The sequence below is a fragment of the Sinocyclocheilus grahami genome, unplaced genomic scaffold (genome assembly GCF_001515645.1).
Source record: "Sinocyclocheilus grahami isolate Dianchi unplaced genomic scaffold, SAMN03320097.WGS_v1.1 scaffold1200.1, whole genome shotgun sequence".
In the NCBI taxonomy this organism is placed as follows: Eukaryota; Metazoa; Chordata; class Actinopteri; order Cypriniformes; family Cyprinidae; genus Sinocyclocheilus; species Sinocyclocheilus grahami.
In genome coordinates, this window is record NW_015506379.1 from 43,603 (window position 1) to 63,118 (window position 19,516).

The window sequence follows — 19,516 nt, forward strand, 5'->3', positions numbered from 1 at the left end:
GAAGAACCTTTTGAAGCACCTTTATTTTTAAGAGTGTAGCTACATTTTGGAGGAAATTCTGTTTGTTTGTACGCGTTTCTTTCTTAGACAGTTTTTCTTTGGTGTTTAAAGATGAGTTAATAGTTTTTTTTATAGAAGACAAGTATTTCCTAATAAATCTATTTATTTTTCCGGACAATTTTTATACTTTTTTTTTTTTTCTTTTTCTGTGAAACAAAAATGCATATTTGCAAATGCATATTTGACTGCGTGTTGCATATTAAAGGGAGAAAGGCAAATATGGAAAGAAAAAATAGAAAGAGGACTGAAGGTTTTTATTTATTTTTTATTTTCCTGGTTCTTCATAGTTGTTGTTGTTGTTGTTGTTGTTGTTGTTGTTAATGTCTGTTGTAACTGTGAGTTACTGACTGTTTTTGTTTTTGGATTTGTACAATAAAAAGAAGCCTCATGATGAAGCCTGATTGTTCCTTGGAAAGATTCAAAGCTTCGAGAGTGGCCAAGACAGCGCTATCTGGTGGTTAGTAAAAAATAAAGCAACCAGAAGCCTGTTAAAGAAGCTTCGTCGGATGAAGATACCTCACATTTCAAACTAGACAGAAGAATAGTGCACACATATATGAATTGCATACATGCATATTTTCCAGAAATGATCTGTATTCTCCATATTACTTGTATGAGTGATGCTTCATCCTCCGGAAGGATGCTGCCTCGGTTCAAACATCACATCACTAACCGCAGGAGACTTCCGCATTCATATTTCTCCTTCGTCGCTGCTTCGTTTTGTATGTGGTTCAAATGAGTATTTGTGTTAACGTAAGACTAACATTGTGTATTTGAGTGAACAGGGAGTGTTGGAGATCTCCCTCAGAAGAGTTTGAGGGTCTGTTCAGCTTCATCATGGCTCACACACAAACTCCAGGATGCAGGTAGTTTGAACATATACTATCCCATCTAATCCCACCGGTCCCAATAGTGACCGTAAAAAAGGTTTTCATTTATAAAGCTCTAAAAACCTTACTGACTGATGTTTTAGTGCACTTCCTGCAAGTATGGAAAAAATAAAGGGTCTCAATGAAATATGTGCAGTTTCCATTAGTGCAAATTGTCACATGATCGGAGCAGTTTATTTCTTGTTTGCAGCTTGAGAAGATGATGCTGCATCAAAGCTCCAAAACTAAAGAATAGTAATGTTAACATAAAGATATGACAAAGCTTTTTGGTACACGTTATCTTTAAGGTGTCTAGGATTCATATATGAATTCACATATATTCAGTTTAGTTGCGTGTGGTCATAGAATCAGTAAACATAGTGATGGGATAACAGTGAACTTAGGTTTACATAGAAATCCAAATGCAGTTGTTAGTGAAGACTGCACTGAAATGTTGCACTGACAAAATACTGCACTAAATTAAAAGTTCAAATGTTACAAATAAGTTACAATGTTGATGTTGTAATACTGGTAGCACTAATATAAAAATTTGATGTTATATTTTACAAAAAAGTAACAATTTTGAAATGCGTTGATGGTTGAATGTTTTTGGTTTTTATCTCAGTGTTCCTATCAATGTTGCATAAGTTTTTTTGTGCATACACTCTAAAAAATGCTGGGTTGTTTCAACCCAACGTTGGGTCAAATATGTACTAACCCAAAAGTTGGGTTGAAACAACGCAGCATTTTTTAGAGTGTACTACAGTAATAACCCTAGAATGTGATCAAACAGTTTAAAATAGCTGGGCTAAGATATATAAACAATTGTATGACTGCAGAAATATGTTCATTCAGTACAATTGTGACTGACCATAAAACACAATTTTTCACACACTTTTCCAAAAAAAATAAAATAATAATAATTATTGATTATTTCAAAGGGTTACTAATGACACATCATGCACTGATAATAATAGCTTTGCCAGGGTTTTTATATTTTTATACATGTTTACTTGATATTTCTTTACACAAAATCACAATTTCTATTCATTTCCCACTGATTTACGCGATCTGATGAGCATTAACTCATATTACGCGATCATATCTCTATGAATGAATGAATGGCTGAGACACAGAAATTTAAAGGTATTCACGGCAACCCGTCAAAATAAAACTCCGGTTTAATTTGAAGACATTGCAGCAGAAATATATTACTATTGTTCAGCAGAATGTACATATTACTACTACTAAAATTATGAAAACTTTATTTTTTAAGGAATGAACACACAACATTTCTTCCATGATTTAATTTTAATAGTAAATCCCCTTTGTTTGCCAAAAAGTTTAATTTTCAATCATTTAAAGATAAATGATATTTTATGCCTTCATTTAATAACCAGATACAAACACAGAATTTCTGAGGAAAAAGAAAACATTTCATAAGGCTATTTTAAGAATAAATAACAATAAAACATTAGGTAAGAGAAAATAAAAAAAGAAAATAAAACATAACTTTCTTTAATCATAGCAATAATTATTAGAACACCTAAAATATGTTGCGTGTAAAAAGTGTTTGTTTCAGCCACTTGAAGGGTGGTTTGCAGGACTATACATTATTTGGATAATTAGTCAAAAACAGCAACAGTTGTGTCGGATTCTGTTACATAGAACTGAATAAAAATAATACATTGATATTTAATATTTATAGATTTTCTGTCTAATTTGCTTTCAATAAAAGTTTGGCTATTTTATTGGCTTGTGTTTTTTAAATTCTGTGTCATTAAAATTAAGTTAAATTAAAAAGTCTTATTATTTTATAAAATAAATAATTATTACAAAGCATTTTCAGTTTCGGTTTTCGACCAAGCACATCCAGAATTCTCGGTTTCGACCCAGAATTTTCATTTCGGTGCATCCCTACCATTTACTGTAACTACATACAGAGCACTGTGTCTGCAACCACATGCTCCTTTAAAGGATCACACACACACACACACACACGCACACACACACACCAGTATGCAGAGAGACATTTAAGAGTTTATTCTCCAAATAACTTTAAATTCATGTTGCTGAAAAATGTGTTAATGAATGTTATGTGTATGGACTCTTCTTTTTGTTCCACGTTAGCTTCCTGGCCACTAATATTTGCCTCTTACAAAAGCCACAAAGCCTTCGAAGAAGACAGTAAAGGCTTATGTCATGCCTGAGCTGTAGTTAGGCTGAAACTTGAAAGTTAAGTTGCACAATGTTTAGGTTTTATTATTATTTTTTATTACTATTATTCTGATTTATGTCTTAGTTTTTGGTTGTACCCTGCCACCCAGATCAGAAACAAAACCCATCTGTGAGAAATATGACCAGTCTGTGAATCAACCACAAGATGGCATGTATCCTGGTGTAAGGTAAACTGTTGGCGTTTTTAATGCAATGCATCAGAGGTGTCATGCCCGTGTACATCATGCATGTGCCCCCTCAGATTTTTGAGCCAAGTGGATTTTGAATGCAGCTACCAAAAGACAAAAATTCACACATCCCTGAGGGGCACCAGTGTTGGTGGAGCGGCTGTTTAACATGAATTTCCCCAGTCTCACTAGCTGTTGCCTATCTGTCAGAAAGCTGGTGATCCATTGACAGATAGAGCTAGGGACAGAGAGCTGGGTACGTTTGGTCTGGAGGAGTGTTGGAATGATGGTGTTTGAAGCCGAACTAAAGTCCACAAACAGGATCCTCACATAAGTCCCTGTTTTATCCAGATGCTGCAAGATGAAGTGCAGTCCCATGTTGACTGCATCATCCACGGACCTGCTTGCTCGGTAAGCAAACTGCAGGGGGTCTAGTAAGGGTCCAGTAATGTCCTTCAGATAAGCCAACACCAACCTCTCAAATGTCTTCATGACCACAGACGTTAGGGCCACAGGTCTGTAGTCATTAAGTCCTGTTATCTTAGGTTTCTTTGGGATGGGGATGATGGTGGAGCGTTTGAAGCAGGAAGGGACTTCACACAACTCCAGAGATCTATTGAAGATCTGTGAAAAGATGGGGGCCAGCTGGTCAGCGCAGGTTTTCAGACAGGCTGGTGTCACACCGTCTGGGCCTGGTGCTTTTCTTCTCTTGTTCTTCCTGAAGACCTGGCGCACATCATCCTCACTGATCTGAAACGTAGGAGTGGGGGAGAGGGGGGTTGCAGGAGGTGTTGATGGTTGTGTGGAGAGATGTTGACTACAGACGTTAGTGCCACAGGTCTGTAGTCGTTAAGTCCTGTTATCTTGGATTTCTTTGGGACGGGGATGATGGTGGAGCATTTGAAACAGGCGGCTCGCTTCCCCCGTCTGTGCGTTCTGAAGCATTTGATTAATTACAGAACACAGGTTAGGGTTAGGGGTTTGATTCATGTGTTAGCTGTTTAAGCTGAAGATGGAATGGGGGAAAAAATGTTTTTATGCCTAGATGTTCTAGTGCACAAAGATCTGTAACGTATGCCTGAGAGGAGAAATGCAAACAGGTTGTGTCCGGGGGGAGAGGGGTCTTTGATGATGTTACCTGCCCGTTTCTTCACTGAAGACTGGGCAGGTGCACACCAATGATCCTTTCTGCTGTCCTAACAGTCCGTTGCAGTCTTCTTAAATCTGATTTGCTGGCTGACCCAAACCAGACAGTTATAGAAGAGCACAGAACCCACTCAAAAACAGCTGAGTAAAACTGTGTCATCTGTGCCTGTGGGAGGTTGAACTTTTTCAGCTGACGAAGGAAGTACAACCTCTGCGGGACCTTTTTCACAATGGAGTCAATGGATGTATACAGTTCTTGAAGGGGGGGCCTTTTTCACAATGGAGTCAATGGATGTATACAGTTCTTGAAGGGTGGGCAGGGGAGCACCAATAATCCTTTCAGCAGTCCAAACTGTTCTCTGTAGTCTTCTGATGTCTGATTTTGTAGCTGAACCAAACCAGACAGTTATTGAAGTGCACAGAACAGACTCAATGACGGCTGAGTAGAACTGTTTCAGCAGCTCCTGTGGCAGGTTAAACTTCCTCAGCTGGCTTAAACAGCTAACACATGAGAATGCAGCCCTAAGGAGCTCCGGTGTTGATGGTGCGGGTGTTTGATGTGAGTTTTCCCAGCCTCGCTAGCTGCTGCCTGTCTGTCAGGAAGCTGGTGATCCACTGACAGATGGAGGTGGGTACAGAGAGCTGGGTCAGTTTATTCTGAAGGGTGTCCGGGATGATGGTGTTGAAAGCGTAGCTGAAGTCCACAAACAAGATCCTTGCAAAAGTCCCTGGTTTGTCCTGATGTTGGAGGATGTAGTGCAATCCCATATTGACTGCATCATCCACAGACCTGTTTGCTCGGTAAGCAAACTGCAGGGGGTCCAGCAAGGGTCCAGTAATGTCCTTCAAGTAGGCCAACACCAGTCTCTCAACCAGTTCTCTCAGTTCTCACCAGATCTCAAGTTCTCAACACCCTTGTCCAGACCAGAGTAAACCTAAAACATCTACTCTCTACCCTCTACATCTACCCTCCAGCTGAGGGTATTACCATCTGCTCTCATCTTCCTCCCCTTAATTCCCATAAAGCCCCCATCCATTCACCTGACGGAGGGTTAGGCTGGAGCCTCCAGCGCTTGCATTGCAGTCTCTTATGCTGGACCTATGATGTTTTAGTTAGTTTCTATGTCTCATAGAACTACCTACTGATGGTCCGGACCCAAGTGTTCTTTGGCCTTCATCTTCAGAATATATCCGTGAACTTGAGTCATGCGCGGGAGCCGTGGTGGGTGTGTATGATCCATTTCATCTGTCTATTCCTAGTTTTACATGGCTCACTAACTAGCTTTCCTCCGCAGCTTTACTTGGACATGTCTTTGTACCTTTGACTTTGTTACAGCGTTAGGACCTCTGCAAGCACCTCCCTTGTTAAAGTCAGAACCTCTCACTGTACGACCGATTGTGGTGATGGTTTTGCTCGTCGATACTGGATCCAGGCTGGATGATAGCCCTACATCTTTGGCCTCATGCTTGCTGGATCATGCAGCCAAGTCGCTAGGCTTCTACGGGAGCCTCCTTGATCATCAGGTCCCTAGGGTAGCGCTGCAATCTCAGGACTCACGGGTCCTTCATTCAAGTTGAGCATTTCAGAGTGTAATACTTTGTGACGTGCTCCCTCACATCCTGGCTGGGTGGTGCATCGAGAAGCTGCTCCGGCCAGGACGTGCTCCTTATGTCTCGCCCCGAGGGGCCTCCTGAGATTTGAGTCATCCACTCAACCATCATGCACATTCTCTGAGTAGAGCTCCTCTCGCTGAGGCATTGAGTGGCTCCTCTCCTTAGCTCCACTCTGCAGGTTCGATAGATGGTTAGGCCCACTTTGACCTCCCTGTCACACTGCTCTTATGGTCGAACCAGTGAATCGCCCCTCCGAGTTGTTAGACCCGTCCCTGTCGCCTCCTTGATCAGTTGCCTCTATGGTGGGACCCTGTTGCTGTTGGAATGTGTGATCCCCTTCTGAGCTGGATCCCATTTCTGATGTCCCATTTGCGGTCAATCTGCTCCACGGACATGGCAGTGCTCCCCTCACTGTGGGAGGGTCTTTTATGAGCTCGCCGCTCCTGGGCAGATTATGTGAGTCCTCCTCTCTTTCAAGAGCTAGGAACTTTGCCTCTAGGCTATTGATCGTTCTTAGTAACAGTGTTTCTAGAATCCATGTTATTGTAAGTGCACACGCAGATCTTCCGTGTGCTTTCTAAAATCCTGCGCACTTTTCTAAACTCCTGTACAGTATGTGTTATGTGCTGCCAGCCTCGTAACCTTTCTCTGAGCTCCAAGCTCATGCTGAGGTGGCGGTAGCCCCCTGGGTGACAGGTCAGCGTCTAGTTTATTGTCCCCCCCCCCCACTCGTGCCCCCTCAAAAAAAAGGAGTGCATGACACTCCTGCAATGCATCATCACACATTATTCAAATACATTATTAATAACTGATCCCTATGATATGTTCAGTGTCTCATTACACAGAAAACAAACCTCTGTAACTCATGTAATAATGTGGTATTTTAATTTTCCAGGCATGAAGTCCTCAACTTGTTTAGATCAAATCTGATGAAGAAGTTTGAGCGTCTGTATGAGGGAACAGCGACGCAGGGAAACCCAACACTCCTGAATGAGATCTACACAGAGCTCTACATCACAGAGAGTGAAAGTGGAGAGATCAGTAATGAGCATGAGGTGAGACAGATTGAGACACAATCCAGGAGAGCAGCAACAGAGGACACACCAATCAAATGCAGTGACATCTTTAGAGCTTTACCTGGACAAGACAAACCCATCAGTACTGTGCTGACAAAGGGAGTCGCTGGCATTGGAAAAACAGTCTCTGTGCAGAAGTTCATCCTGGACTGGGCTGTAGGGAAAGAGAATCAGGACGTCCAGATCATATTTCCACTTCCTTTCAGAGAAATCAACTTGATGAAGAACAAAAAACTCAGTCTTTCAGATCTTCTTCATGTGTTTTTCCCTGAAACTAAAGAAATGGAAATCTCCAGTGATGAATATAAAGTGTTGTTCATCTTTGATGGTCTGGATGAGTGTCGTCTGTTTCTGGACTTTAAGAGCAAAGTGAAACTGTGTAATATATCTGAATCGGCCGCAGTGGATGTGCTGCTGATGATTCTCATTGTGGGGAATCTGCTTCCCTCTGCTCTCATCTGGATCACCTCCAGACCAGCAGCAGCTGATCTCGTCCCCTCTGAGTGCGTCCATCGAGTGACAGAGGTACGAGGCTTCAATGAGCCACAGAAGGAGGAATACTTCAGGAAGAGAATCAGTGATCAGAGTCTGGCCAATACAATCATCTCACACCTGAAGTCATCAAGGAGCCTCTACATCATGTGCCACATCCCAGTGTTCTGCTGGATCTCAGCCGCTGTTCTCGAGAAGATGTTGAGTCCAGCAGAGAGTGGAGAGATTCCCAAGACTCTCACTCAAATGTACACACACTTCCTGATCCTTCAGACCAACATCAAACGTGAGAAGGACTATGAGAAGAACCTAACAGATGAAGACATGATGCTCAAACTGGGGAAAGTGGCTTTCCAGCAGCTTGTGAAAGGCAACCTGATCTTCTATGAGGAAGACCTGAGAGAGTGTGGCATTGATGTGACAGAAGCATCAGTGTACTCGGGATTGTGCACTCAGATCTTCAGAGAGGGGTTTGGCTTGAATCAGGAGAAAGTCTTCTGCTTTGTTCATCTGAGCATTCAGGAACATCTAGCAGCTCTATATGTGCACCTCTCCTGGACAAACCACAACAGAAATGTGATTGTTCAAATCACCAAACAGAGTTTGTGGTCTAAAGTGAAGGACTGGTTTCAGCTAAATTCATCTAAACATGTTTCATTATCTGAGCTGCATCAGAGAGCTGTGGATGAGGCTCTACAGAGTAAAAATGGACATCTGGATCTTTTCCTGCGGTTCCTTCTGGGTGTGTCAGTGGACTCTCATCAGATTCTCCTTCAACAAATAATGACGCTGAAAAGAAGCAGCTCTGACAGCAATGAGAAAACACTTGAGTACATCAAGAAGAGGATCAGGACCATTGACTCTCCAGATAAATCCATCAATCTGTTCCACTGTCTGAATGAACTGGGTGATCATTCACTAGTGGAGGAAATACAACAGTATCTGAAATCTGGAAGAATAAAGGAAGCCAAACTCTCTTCATCTCAGTGGTCAGCTGTAGTTTTTGTGTTGTTGACATCAGAAGAGGAACTGAATGAGTTTCGTCTAGATAAATTTGTTAAAGGACTGAATAATTCTGAAAATATGAAAGTTCTTCAGAAGTTGCTGCCTGTGATTAAAGAATCCAGATCAGTTCAGTAAGTATCAATGAGAACAATCAATACAGTGTTTTCAATACAGTGACACTGTAAAAGATTTCTTCAGGCATTCAAACAAAGTCAGAGAAGTTGCATATAAATATTTCAGGTTTTCTAGTTTCAACATTATTTATTCTTCAGTCATTGTTCTTTAAATAAAATAAGTATCGGCTGTATACAAAGAGACCAACATTTGGTTTTCAACCACTGAAAATGGGTATTCTCAACAATCTGGATATGGAGACCCCCATATCTCTGGGACTGAATGATGTTTCTCAGCTGTTTACTTTCACTTAAGAACTAAATTACTGTGTTTATGAGAATGCTTGCAAAGATGAGCATTTTGATACATATAAGTATGTGTATTTAACCTTTCAAGGCCAATAAAAAAACGCACACACGCTCAGAAACAGTCTTACAGACGGTGCGTGCATATAGCGCTGTAGTTTGCATTCCAGCGGCTTGAAATCACTTGTTTTTAAACAGTAAGGCTTAAACATTTTTGGCAAATGATAAATTTTCGTGACCACAGTGCACGGCAAAGTGATGTGAGTGCATAACCGCGATAAAGACAATAGTCCAAAATCTCTACGATTTGCCAAATTTGTACCGGTTAATTGTGTCTACCGGTATATCGCCCACCCCTAACATGAACTATCTGCCAGTTCACAGTCCAGCATGCGGATTAGTTTTAAACATGTTAAACCAGTTTAAAGTTAAACTTAAAGGGTTAGTTCACCCAAAAAATGAAAATTCTGTCATTAATTACTCACCCTCGTGTTGTTCGAAACCCGTAAGACCTTTGTTCATCTTCGGGACACAATTTAAGATATTTTTGATGAAATCTGAGGACTCTCTGACCCTCCCATAGACAGCAAGGTAACTACCACGTTCAAGGTCCACAAAAGTACCAAGATGAACGACAAAGTAGTCTGTGTGACACCAGTGGTTCAACTCTTTTTTGAGCAAAGAAAACCAAAATAACAACTTTATTCCACATTTTTGTCTCTACTGCTTCACTTGTGGACGCGCGTTCACGACAGTATCATGACGCGAGCATGTGGCGGCACTGACCCACGCCGGATCTGGGTCAGCACCGGCGCCGCCGCACGCTCGCATCATGATACTGTCGTGAACGCGCAGTCACATATTACATATTGTAAAAAGGGGCATAATAGGTGCCCTTTAAAGAAAGACATGTGCAGTTTTTTTTCGTGTGGTATGAATTAATTTAATTATATTGGAATTGCACGTTTTTATTCATTGCAGGAGGTTGTTTGATTGCTTTTTCGATAGCTGTTTGATAGTGTTTAACATGTATGATTTTCATGTCTCTACAGGTTGATTTATTGTGGTGTCACAGATGAAGGTTTAGTTTGCATTCCAGCGGCTTGAAATCACTTGTTTTTAAACAGTAAGGCTTAAACATTTTTGGCAAATGATAAATTTTCGTGACCACAGTGCACGGCAAAGTGATGTGAGTGCATAACCGCGATAAAGACAATAGTCCAAAATCTCTACGATTTGCCAAATTTGTACCGGTTAATTGTGTCTACCGGTATATCGCCCACCCCTAACATGAACTATCTGCCAGTTCACAGTCCAGCATGCGGATTAGTTTTAAACATGTTAAACCAGTTTAAAGTTAAACTTAAAGGGTTAGTTCACCCAAAAAATGAAAATTCTGTCATTAATTACTCACCCTCGTGTTGTTCGAAACCCGTAAGACCTTTGTTCATCTTCGGGACACAATTTAAGATATTTTTGATGAAATCTGAGGACTCTCTGACCCTCCCATAGACAGCAAGGTAACTACCACGTTCAAGGTCCACAAAAGTACCAAGATGAAAAAGGGGCATAATAGGTGCCCTTTAAAGAAAGACATGTGCAGTTTTTTTTCGTGTGGTATGAATTAATTTAATTATATTGGAATTGCACGTTTTTATTCATTGCAGGAGGTTGTTTGATTGCTTTTTCGATAGCTGTTTGATAGTGTTTAACATGTATGATTTTCATGTCTCTACAGGTTGATTTATTGTGGTGTCACAGATGAAGGTTGTGCTGATCTGGCTTCAGCTCTGAGATCAAACCCCTCACACCTGAGAGAACTGAATCTGTCTGAGAATAAACTAGGAGATTCAGTGAAGCTGCTTTCTGATGTACTACGGAATCCTCACTGTAAACTGGAGAAACTGGGGTAAGATCATATATGACTCTCACATGCTATGTTGTGAATTATGTCATCAATTAAGACAGATTTTGAATAAGATAAATATTTTGCATCAAATACAGATATAGTGCATATAAGAAATATAATTTATCCTGCTTGAATGAGACTTTGGATGTTTTATGATCATGTTTGTGTTCTGTGACATTTTAGACCTCAGTCCAATGATCCATCAAACATATTGATTTGTATTTTAAATTTGTATTTTATCTTTAAAAATGGATTCACAGGTAAACTGATCTGATCTGAGAGAGTGAAGAGTGTGTCATTGTTCTTTACAGGTTGATTTATTGCGGTGTCACAGATGAAGGTTGTGCTGCTCTGGCTTCAGCTCTGAGATCAAACCCCTCACACCTGAGAGAACTGAGTCTGTCGTGGAATAAACTAGGAGATTCAGTGAAGCTGCTTTCTGATGTACTACAGAGTCCTCACTGTAAACTGAAGAAATTGAGGTAAGATCATATATGACTCTCTCACATGCTATGTAATGAATAGTGTCATCAATTAAGACAGACATTTTGTATAAAGGGAGTTAACTAGTTAACTGAGGTTCAGGAGCAGGGCCACGCCTCACTCAGCCACCTCATCCAATCACCTCAATTCCCAAAACTTACTTATGTCAGGCCGACCCTTTAGCACTGTTCATCTCGTTCTCTCGAACAACTATGGATCCAGAGATACAGATTTACTCACCTGATGCAGATGACGATCTGTTCGAGTCCAACTTCTCTCACCTGTGGATTAGCTCGCAGCAATCCAACCCGAGCTGCACTTCGCAGCGCTTGCGATCAGCCGTACACATTCCTCGACCTCGCGAGCATTCTCGCTCTAATATCCCTCAAGGAAACTCTTCAACTCCAGTGCGATCACAGGCTCCCTCATCTCCAGCATCAAGATCCTCTAACAGAGACAGCCATACCCATCGCAGACGCGGAAACCAGCCTTCTCACTCTCTTCGTCAGCAGCCTCTTCCCCCGATAGCAATCTCGCCGTGCGTCCCCCAGATCCAATGACGACATTTCGAATTGGACCGTGGCTCGCCTTCAACGCATACTTAAAAGTAAAGGCATCCACTTCAGTCGCTTAGATAATAAAGCAAGACTATACCACTTATACTTAGAATCCACCAAAACTTCTACATCAACTCAAGCTCATCCGTCAACACTTCCGGCATCTACAAGCCGGCCACCTTCCATCACCCATGACGTCACATCTCTCCACCACAGCTTCAGACAGCAGCATCAGCTCCCCCTAGCGGAGGACAAGTCGTAACTACACCTACAGCTGCTTCACCCGATTTCACTCAAATCATGTCATCTTTCTTCTCATCTCTGTGTTCACAAATTAATCAAAATCCCCATCCACATTCATCCTTTTAACCAATCATCCATTCCTCTACCCTTCCTTCAGCCATACACAGTAATACAGCTCCTGTTTTTTCCTATACTCCTGCCACTATCCCTCCAGTCCCAGTCCAGATACCCCAGCCAGCGCCCCAAGAGGCTCTACTCCGCGCTGGCCAATCTGGATTTCCTTATCCTCCAACTCTTCTTCCAACTGGTATATCCTTTGCCCCATGCCAACCCCTCCCTTCCCCAACATCCTCACATCATGTCATTTAGCAATACCCCTTTTTCTTTAGCCACAGCCTTGACACCTATTCAGCCAGCTTCAGTGGCTCATCGTCCTTCTCCCGTCTCCGCAACCCTGTGTGCGCAAATCTTTGCTGGTAATTACATTGATATAGCTCAGCTTCTTCAACCATCCCTCATTCCTACTAGTCAGCCTAGAGAAGTGCTTACCAGCCTAGGTCCCATGCAGCTCAGCCATCCTGTTTCCTCACGTTCAAAAAATCTCACTCCTACTGAATTCACTTTCGCTTTCTCTACTTTCTCCGATATCATATGTTCTGTATATCCAGATTGTAGAGCCAAACTTGACGACTACCTCTCCATCATCTGCGACATGGCAGTCTGCTTTGGCGGGACTAGCTTTTACAATTATCATGTTCTGTTTGCTACCCAAGCAGCAGTCTTCAATTTCGTGCAAACTCAGTCATCAATTTGAGCTCAGTCATCAATTTCGTGCGAACTTTGCGGAGCCCCCTCTCATCCAGCATCAGCTTGCTCTATTATCACCCCCCTCCAAACCAACTTCCTCTCGCAAGTCATCGGTATTCAGCCGGTTATCTGCAGCAGCACCCCCTCCTCCCATTATCCCAAAGCCAGCAGGCCCATCAGGAAATATTCTAACCTCCAAAGGCGTCGATAAAAGAGGCCGTCAAATATTGTACCAGGGAGGAAGGATTGTGTGCAATAATTTCAACCATTTAGGCTGCAGCCTTTCCAACTGCAATCTTCTACATTCCTGCTCCTTCTGTGGCGGAGCCCATGTAAGAAACTCCTGCCCCCACAATCCTACAACACCAGCAGAATGACTAACAAAGCACCTCAGCACCCCTATCAAGGTAAAGGCCCTAGCCGCTGCGCTAAAAAATAATCCTGATAGAGAATTCGTACACTTCTTATTCAATGGCTTCACAAATGGTTTCCACCCAGGCATAGACATAATTCCCGACACCTCCCATACATCGCACAATCTCCAGTCCGCCATGTCAGAACCCAAAATAGTCGATACGCTATTAGCAGAAGAAGTTAAAAAAGGATTCATGATAGGCCCCTTTAATAAACCACCATTCACCATCACACGCATCAGCCCCATAGGAATCGCCACCCGCAAATACTCTGGGAAAAAGCAAGTAATAATTGACTTATCTTCTCCTCATGGCATTCACACTCCAAGTATTAACAGCATTATTCCGGCTCCAGATTTTTCCATGCAATATGCTAAAACTGACCATGCTATCAAACTCATCCGCCTTGCAGGCCACGGTGCTTGGCTAGCCAAAGCAGACATCACCAGTGCCTTCAAGGTCTTACCCATCCATCCATATTTCTGGCACCTTTTCAGAGTTTCCTGGAAAGGATCCTACTACTTTGTAGTACACCTCACTTTCGGCTGTAAAAGTAACCTCAAGATATTCGACTCTCTTTCAGATGCACTATGCTAGATTCTACTTAATAATTACAGACCCCCTTACATCATCCACCTTCTCGATGAATTTCCAGTAGTTACACCTCCATCAGCACCACCACGATCAGGGCTCTCCACCCTTATTAAAGTCTTCACCGAAGACGTCCCCCTATCAGAAGAGAAAACCTCTGGGCCTAGCACCTCCATCGAGTTTTTAGGCATCACTCTCGATTCGGTTTCCTTTCAAGCATCTCTGCCTCTCACAAAAATCCATCGCATCACACTGCTTCTCTCCAAGTTTTTACTGGCAGACAGTTGCACAAAGCGATAGCTACTAGCCCTTCTAGGCCACCTCAATTACGCCATCCGGATAAAGGAAAATCGTTCTTGTCAAATCTCCTGTCAAAAGCGGCCTCCATCCCGTCTCTCCACGGCAGAGCCATGTTAGACGACGCATGTAAAATGAAATGCGCCTCTGGCAACAATTTCTCTCATCCTGGAACGGCTTCTCCTTTTTCTACAATGAATATCTCACCAACCCCGACGATATTCAACTGTATACCGACGCCGCACCCTCCATAGGCTTTGGCGGCTACTGCGGAGGGAGCTGGTTCGCCTCCAAATGGCCTACAGAGTTTGCTTCTCTCAGCTCATAGTCAGGCACCTTCTCTTCATGCTCATCAAAGGTCTGTGAAAACAAAAACCTTCTCCTATCAACAAACAGCTTGCGCTTACTACCGACCTACTTAGCATCTACATCTTATCACTACGCTCAGGCTATCTAAATCCCATCATCGACCGAACCTTAGAGTCCATTTTCCTGCTCGCATTCTTCGGCTTTCTAAGATGCTCTGAATTTGCTCCAACTTCATCCACCTTCAATCCATCCATCCATCCCTGCATACCTGACATCACCATACACTCACCGGATGCCCTCATATATACGCTTTAGAGAAGTAAAATGGACCAATTAGGAGCATCGTTCCCAATCTACATCTTCCGTCTCAATTCCTTTCTCAGGCCGTTCGAACCCATTTCCGAGTATGTTCGCTCCAGAATCACTGCCCAATCATCTCCCCGAGATCCGCTCTTCATCATGGAAACTGGGAAAGTAGCCACTAGGTTCTGGTTCAGCAAACATTTCAACCAAATTCTCAGCACCTCCGGTATATCTCCAGAACACTATTCGATACATTCTTTCTTGGACACTGGTCATCACAAGCATACCGATCTTACATTTGCAACAATCTCAACCAGTGTCGTCCTTAGGGGGGTGCGCTTGAGGGGGCCCTGCGGCGAACGGACCGTAGGGGACCCCCCCCCAGGAACGTGATCGGGAACGGACCGAGGGGGCCCCGCTCCCTACCTTGCTCCGGGCCCCGCGTCAGCTGAGGATTGCTTTAGAGAAGTAAAACGGACCAATTAGGAGCATCGTTCCAAATCTACATCTTCCGTCTCAATTCCTTTCTCAGGCCGTTCGAACCCATTTCCGAGTATGTTCGCTCCAGAATCACTGCCCAATCATCTCCCCGAGATCCGCTCTTCATCATGGAAACTGGGAAAGTAGCCACTAGGTTCTGGTTCAGCAAACATTTCAACCAAATTCTCAGCACCTCCGGTATATCTCCAGAACACTATTCGATACATTCTTTCTTGGACACTGGTCATCACAAGCATACCGATCTTACATTTGCAACAATCTCAACCAGTGTCGTCCTTAGGGGGGTGCAACTGGTGCGGTTGCACCGGGCCCTGCGCTTGAGGGGGCCCTGCCCCCCAATCTTACATTTGCAACAATCTCAACCAGTGTCGTCCTTAGGGGGGTGCGCTTGAGGGGGCCCTGCGGCGAACGGACCGTAGGGGACCCCCCCCCAGGAACGTGATCGGGAACGGACCGAGGGGGCCCCGCTCCCTACCTTGCTCCGGGCCCCGCGTCAGCTGAGGATGACCCTGATCTAAACAACATCCACCAAGCCCAAGCTAACCTCAGCTCTCTCCTGATTCTCCCCGGGCCACCAACGGACACCCAGATCAACCTATCATCCCTTCCCCTTATCCCTCCTACCCTTCCCCTTTCATCCCTACATTTATACAATAAAGATTACTTCCCAACATTTGCAGTCCGGCGTGAGTGATCGGGAACGGACCGAGGGGGCCCCGCTCCCTACCTTACTCCGGGCCCCGCGTCAGCTGAGGATGACCCTGATCTAAACAACATCCGCCAAGCCCAAGCTAACCTCAGCTCTCTCCAATCTTAGGGGGTCCTAATCACTCGGCCACACATTACAGAGACAATACCCCCATCCTGAGTCTTCCCGGGCCACCAACGGACACCCAGATCAACCTATCACCCCTTCCCCTTATCCCTCCTACCCTTCCCCTTTCATCCCTACATTTATACAATAAAGATTACTTCCCAACATTTGCAGTGCGGCGTGATCCTTGCTAGGGAAAATACAGATATAGTGCATATAAGAAATATAATTTATCTTGCTTGATTGAGGCTCTGGATGTTTTATGATCATGATTTGTGTTCTGTGACATTTTAAACCGTCCAATGATCTATCAAACATATTGATTTGTGCTTTAAGTTTGTACCTTTTCTTTAATAATGGATTCACAGCTAAACTGATCTGATCTGATAGAATGAAGAGTGTGTCATTGTTCTCTACAGGTTGAGTAAGTGTGGAATCACAGATGAAGGTTGTGCTGCTCTGGCTTCAGCTCTGAGATCAAACCCCTCACACCTGAGAGAACTGAGTCTGACGTGGAATGAACTAGGAGATTCAGTGAAGCTGCTTTCTGATGCACTACAGAATCCTCACTGTAAACTGGAGAAACTGTGGTAAGATCATATATGACTCTCTCGCATGAAGCACGTTATAAAGTATATTTTAAGGGTGTTCAGCCTCTTTCTGCTGCTGCTGAGTTCAACTGACTGAGCTGTAACACATGAGCTGCTCTTTACAAATGATCACTTACTGATAACTCACAAATTATTATTATTCCATTACTGATTACAAATTACATTATGAAAATTGTAGTTAGCAACATAATCTATTGAATTATACATATTAGGTAGCATAATCTGACTAGTGTAAACTGGAGAAACTGTGGTAAGATCATATATGACTCTCTCACATGAAGCACGTTATAAAGTATATTTTAAGGGTGTTCAGCCTCTTTCTGCTGCTGCTGAGTTCAACTGACTGAGCTGTAACACATGAGCTGCTCTTTACAAATGATCACTTACTGATAACTCACAAATTATTATTATTCCATTACTGATTACAAATTACATTATGAAAATTGTAGTTAGCAACATAATCTATTGAATTATACATATTAGGTAGCATAATCTGACTATTCTATATCAGTTTTGACCTGACTTGTTCATCACTGTTACGGCTCATAACTAAATTATATAGCTTGTTCAATATTTTAAACAAACACTGGTTATAAACCAAACATAAGAGAAAAGTTGGCACCAACTTTTATTTTTTCTTATTGTTTACAATAGTTGAGCACCCTCATTGAGTTTGTTTTTTTCCGCACATTTTTAAAAAACTTTTTATAAACCAAACATATATATAAATCACAAGATACTTGATGCTTCTTAAGATTTCCAGTTACACCTTCCTTTAATCCGTAAAGAATACAACTTAATCAAACATTTGAAATAGCCGTTTCTCAATATGCGTTCTTGTCTGTTCTTGTGGACTTGTGAAATGTCATTGCCCAAATAACCGTGTAATTTTCTAAATCTGTTATTGTGTCTAAAATGTAGTTTTAAGAGTTTTTCAGGCGAGAATGCAATTGTTTAAAACTCAAATCTGTGGTTTATTTATAAAGATAGCACCTATTTTAAAATTTGCTATGCCAATTTCGAAGCTCCAGGTGATCACCGGGCGCTCAGTGCTCATGTATCCGCATAGAGCAGCATTAGCTCGGCTAGTCCTTCTGACATTTGCCCCTGGCTCTGATGTCTCTGTAGTGATTAAACACGAGATACAATTTGTTTTGGGTTGGCTATATTTAACAGGCATTCGTGGTCTCATGAATCTTATTATTTATTCCTGGTCATACCGTTTTGGCTGAGCACAAAGTTATGTTTAACTTTATATTTATTTTGAACTTTACCGTAGTACAGCTCTGACTTTGTAGCATACGTTTGACTGAATTGTTTGCTTTTGTCTTTATTTCCTCTTATATAAGCCTCTTATGCTTTGTACTTATACTTTTATAATGGCTATTATTGTTTATTAAAACTGACATTTAACAAAAAGAGGTAGATTTGTGCTTATTGTCGCGCTTTATCGTCGATCGCTACTTTCCGGCATACCCCGCGCCTATCAAGAAGGGTACTATTGGCAGTGGAAACGCAAGCTGGATCAGGGTTGCCCGTACCAAATCGTACTGTACCGAACTGTACTGTACCGTACCACTATATTACGAGACATTATATTACATATTGTAAAAAGGGGGCATAATATGTCTCCTTTAAGAAAAGAAAGTTCATGTGCCAGAAGAAAAGCTCATTAACATGATTTCGGTGCATGTGTAGGCAGTAGTTCTTTCCTTGTACATTAAGAACTTGAGTATCTCTATTGAGTCCAATACATTTCTATACTGTTTTAAGCTGCCAGATGAGACCAAACATGACACAATTCTGTGTTTGATCACAAGAGAGATGTAATGGGGAACGTGGCTCCTGTGAAGCAAATGTCCTCCTGTAGGTGTTTATTAGAGGTGCAAGTACAGACAGCTCTGCCCTTATTATCACTACAATATCTCACATTCAGATTTGTGTGTCTGTTCAGTCCTGAAGCACATGACCGTTTCAAACATCACCACTGAGCATCAACATGCATATATCTCATTCTATCAGCAGCCGTTTGTGGCAATGCTTGTCATTATATCTCCTCTCCTGCTCTGAGACTTTGCAGAGTCAATAACAAACTGAAGACATTTGAACTACAATTCAAACTGTGTCATTGTTCTCTACAGGTTGAGAGATTGTGGAGTCACAGATGAAGGTTGTGCTGCTCTGGCTTCAGCTCTGAGATCAAACCCTGAACACCTGAGACACCTGGATCTGTCACTGAATGAACTAGGAGTTTCTGGAGTGAAGTTACTCTCTGATCTGAAGGACGATCCACATTATAAACTGGAGACATTATACTATAGTGAGTGTTTGGTTATTTAAAGTTTTTATATTGACCCAAGTTCAGTAACAGATCTCCTGTGTGTGTAATTGAAGAAAATAAGATACTTCAGTTCCAATTTAGTGTCTGTAATTTAAAGGGGTGGTTCATTGCAATTTCACTTTTTTGACGTTAGTTAGTGTGTAATGTTGCTGTTTGATCATAAACAATATCTGCAAAGTTACGAAGCTGAAAGTTCAATGCAAACGGAGATATCGTCTTTTAAAATTCTGGCAGTTTAATGCCTACAAAAA

At 42.2% G+C, this 19,516-nt stretch overlaps 1 protein-coding gene across 1 annotated transcript in view; it reads left to right on the forward strand.

The window, feature by feature from the left end:
* Positions 1 to 3,308: 3,308 nt before the first annotated feature.
* LOC107567957 (NACHT, LRR and PYD domains-containing protein 12-like) overlaps positions 3,309 to 19,516 on the forward strand; it is a 20,679-nt gene continuing 4,471 nt past the window's right edge. The window contains exons 1-6 of the mRNA XM_016253775.1: positions 3,309 to 3,334; positions 6,990 to 8,798; positions 10,825 to 10,995; positions 11,307 to 11,477; positions 16,733 to 16,903; positions 19,066 to 19,248. Coding sequence (XP_016109261.1) covers positions 3,318 to 3,334; positions 6,990 to 8,798; positions 10,825 to 10,995; positions 11,307 to 11,477; positions 16,733 to 16,903; positions 19,066 to 19,248 — 2,522 coding nt within the window. The 5' untranslated portion in view covers positions 3,309 to 3,317. The remainder of the gene's footprint in view (positions 3,335 to 6,989; positions 8,799 to 10,824; positions 10,996 to 11,306; positions 11,478 to 16,732; positions 16,904 to 19,065; positions 19,249 to 19,516) is intronic.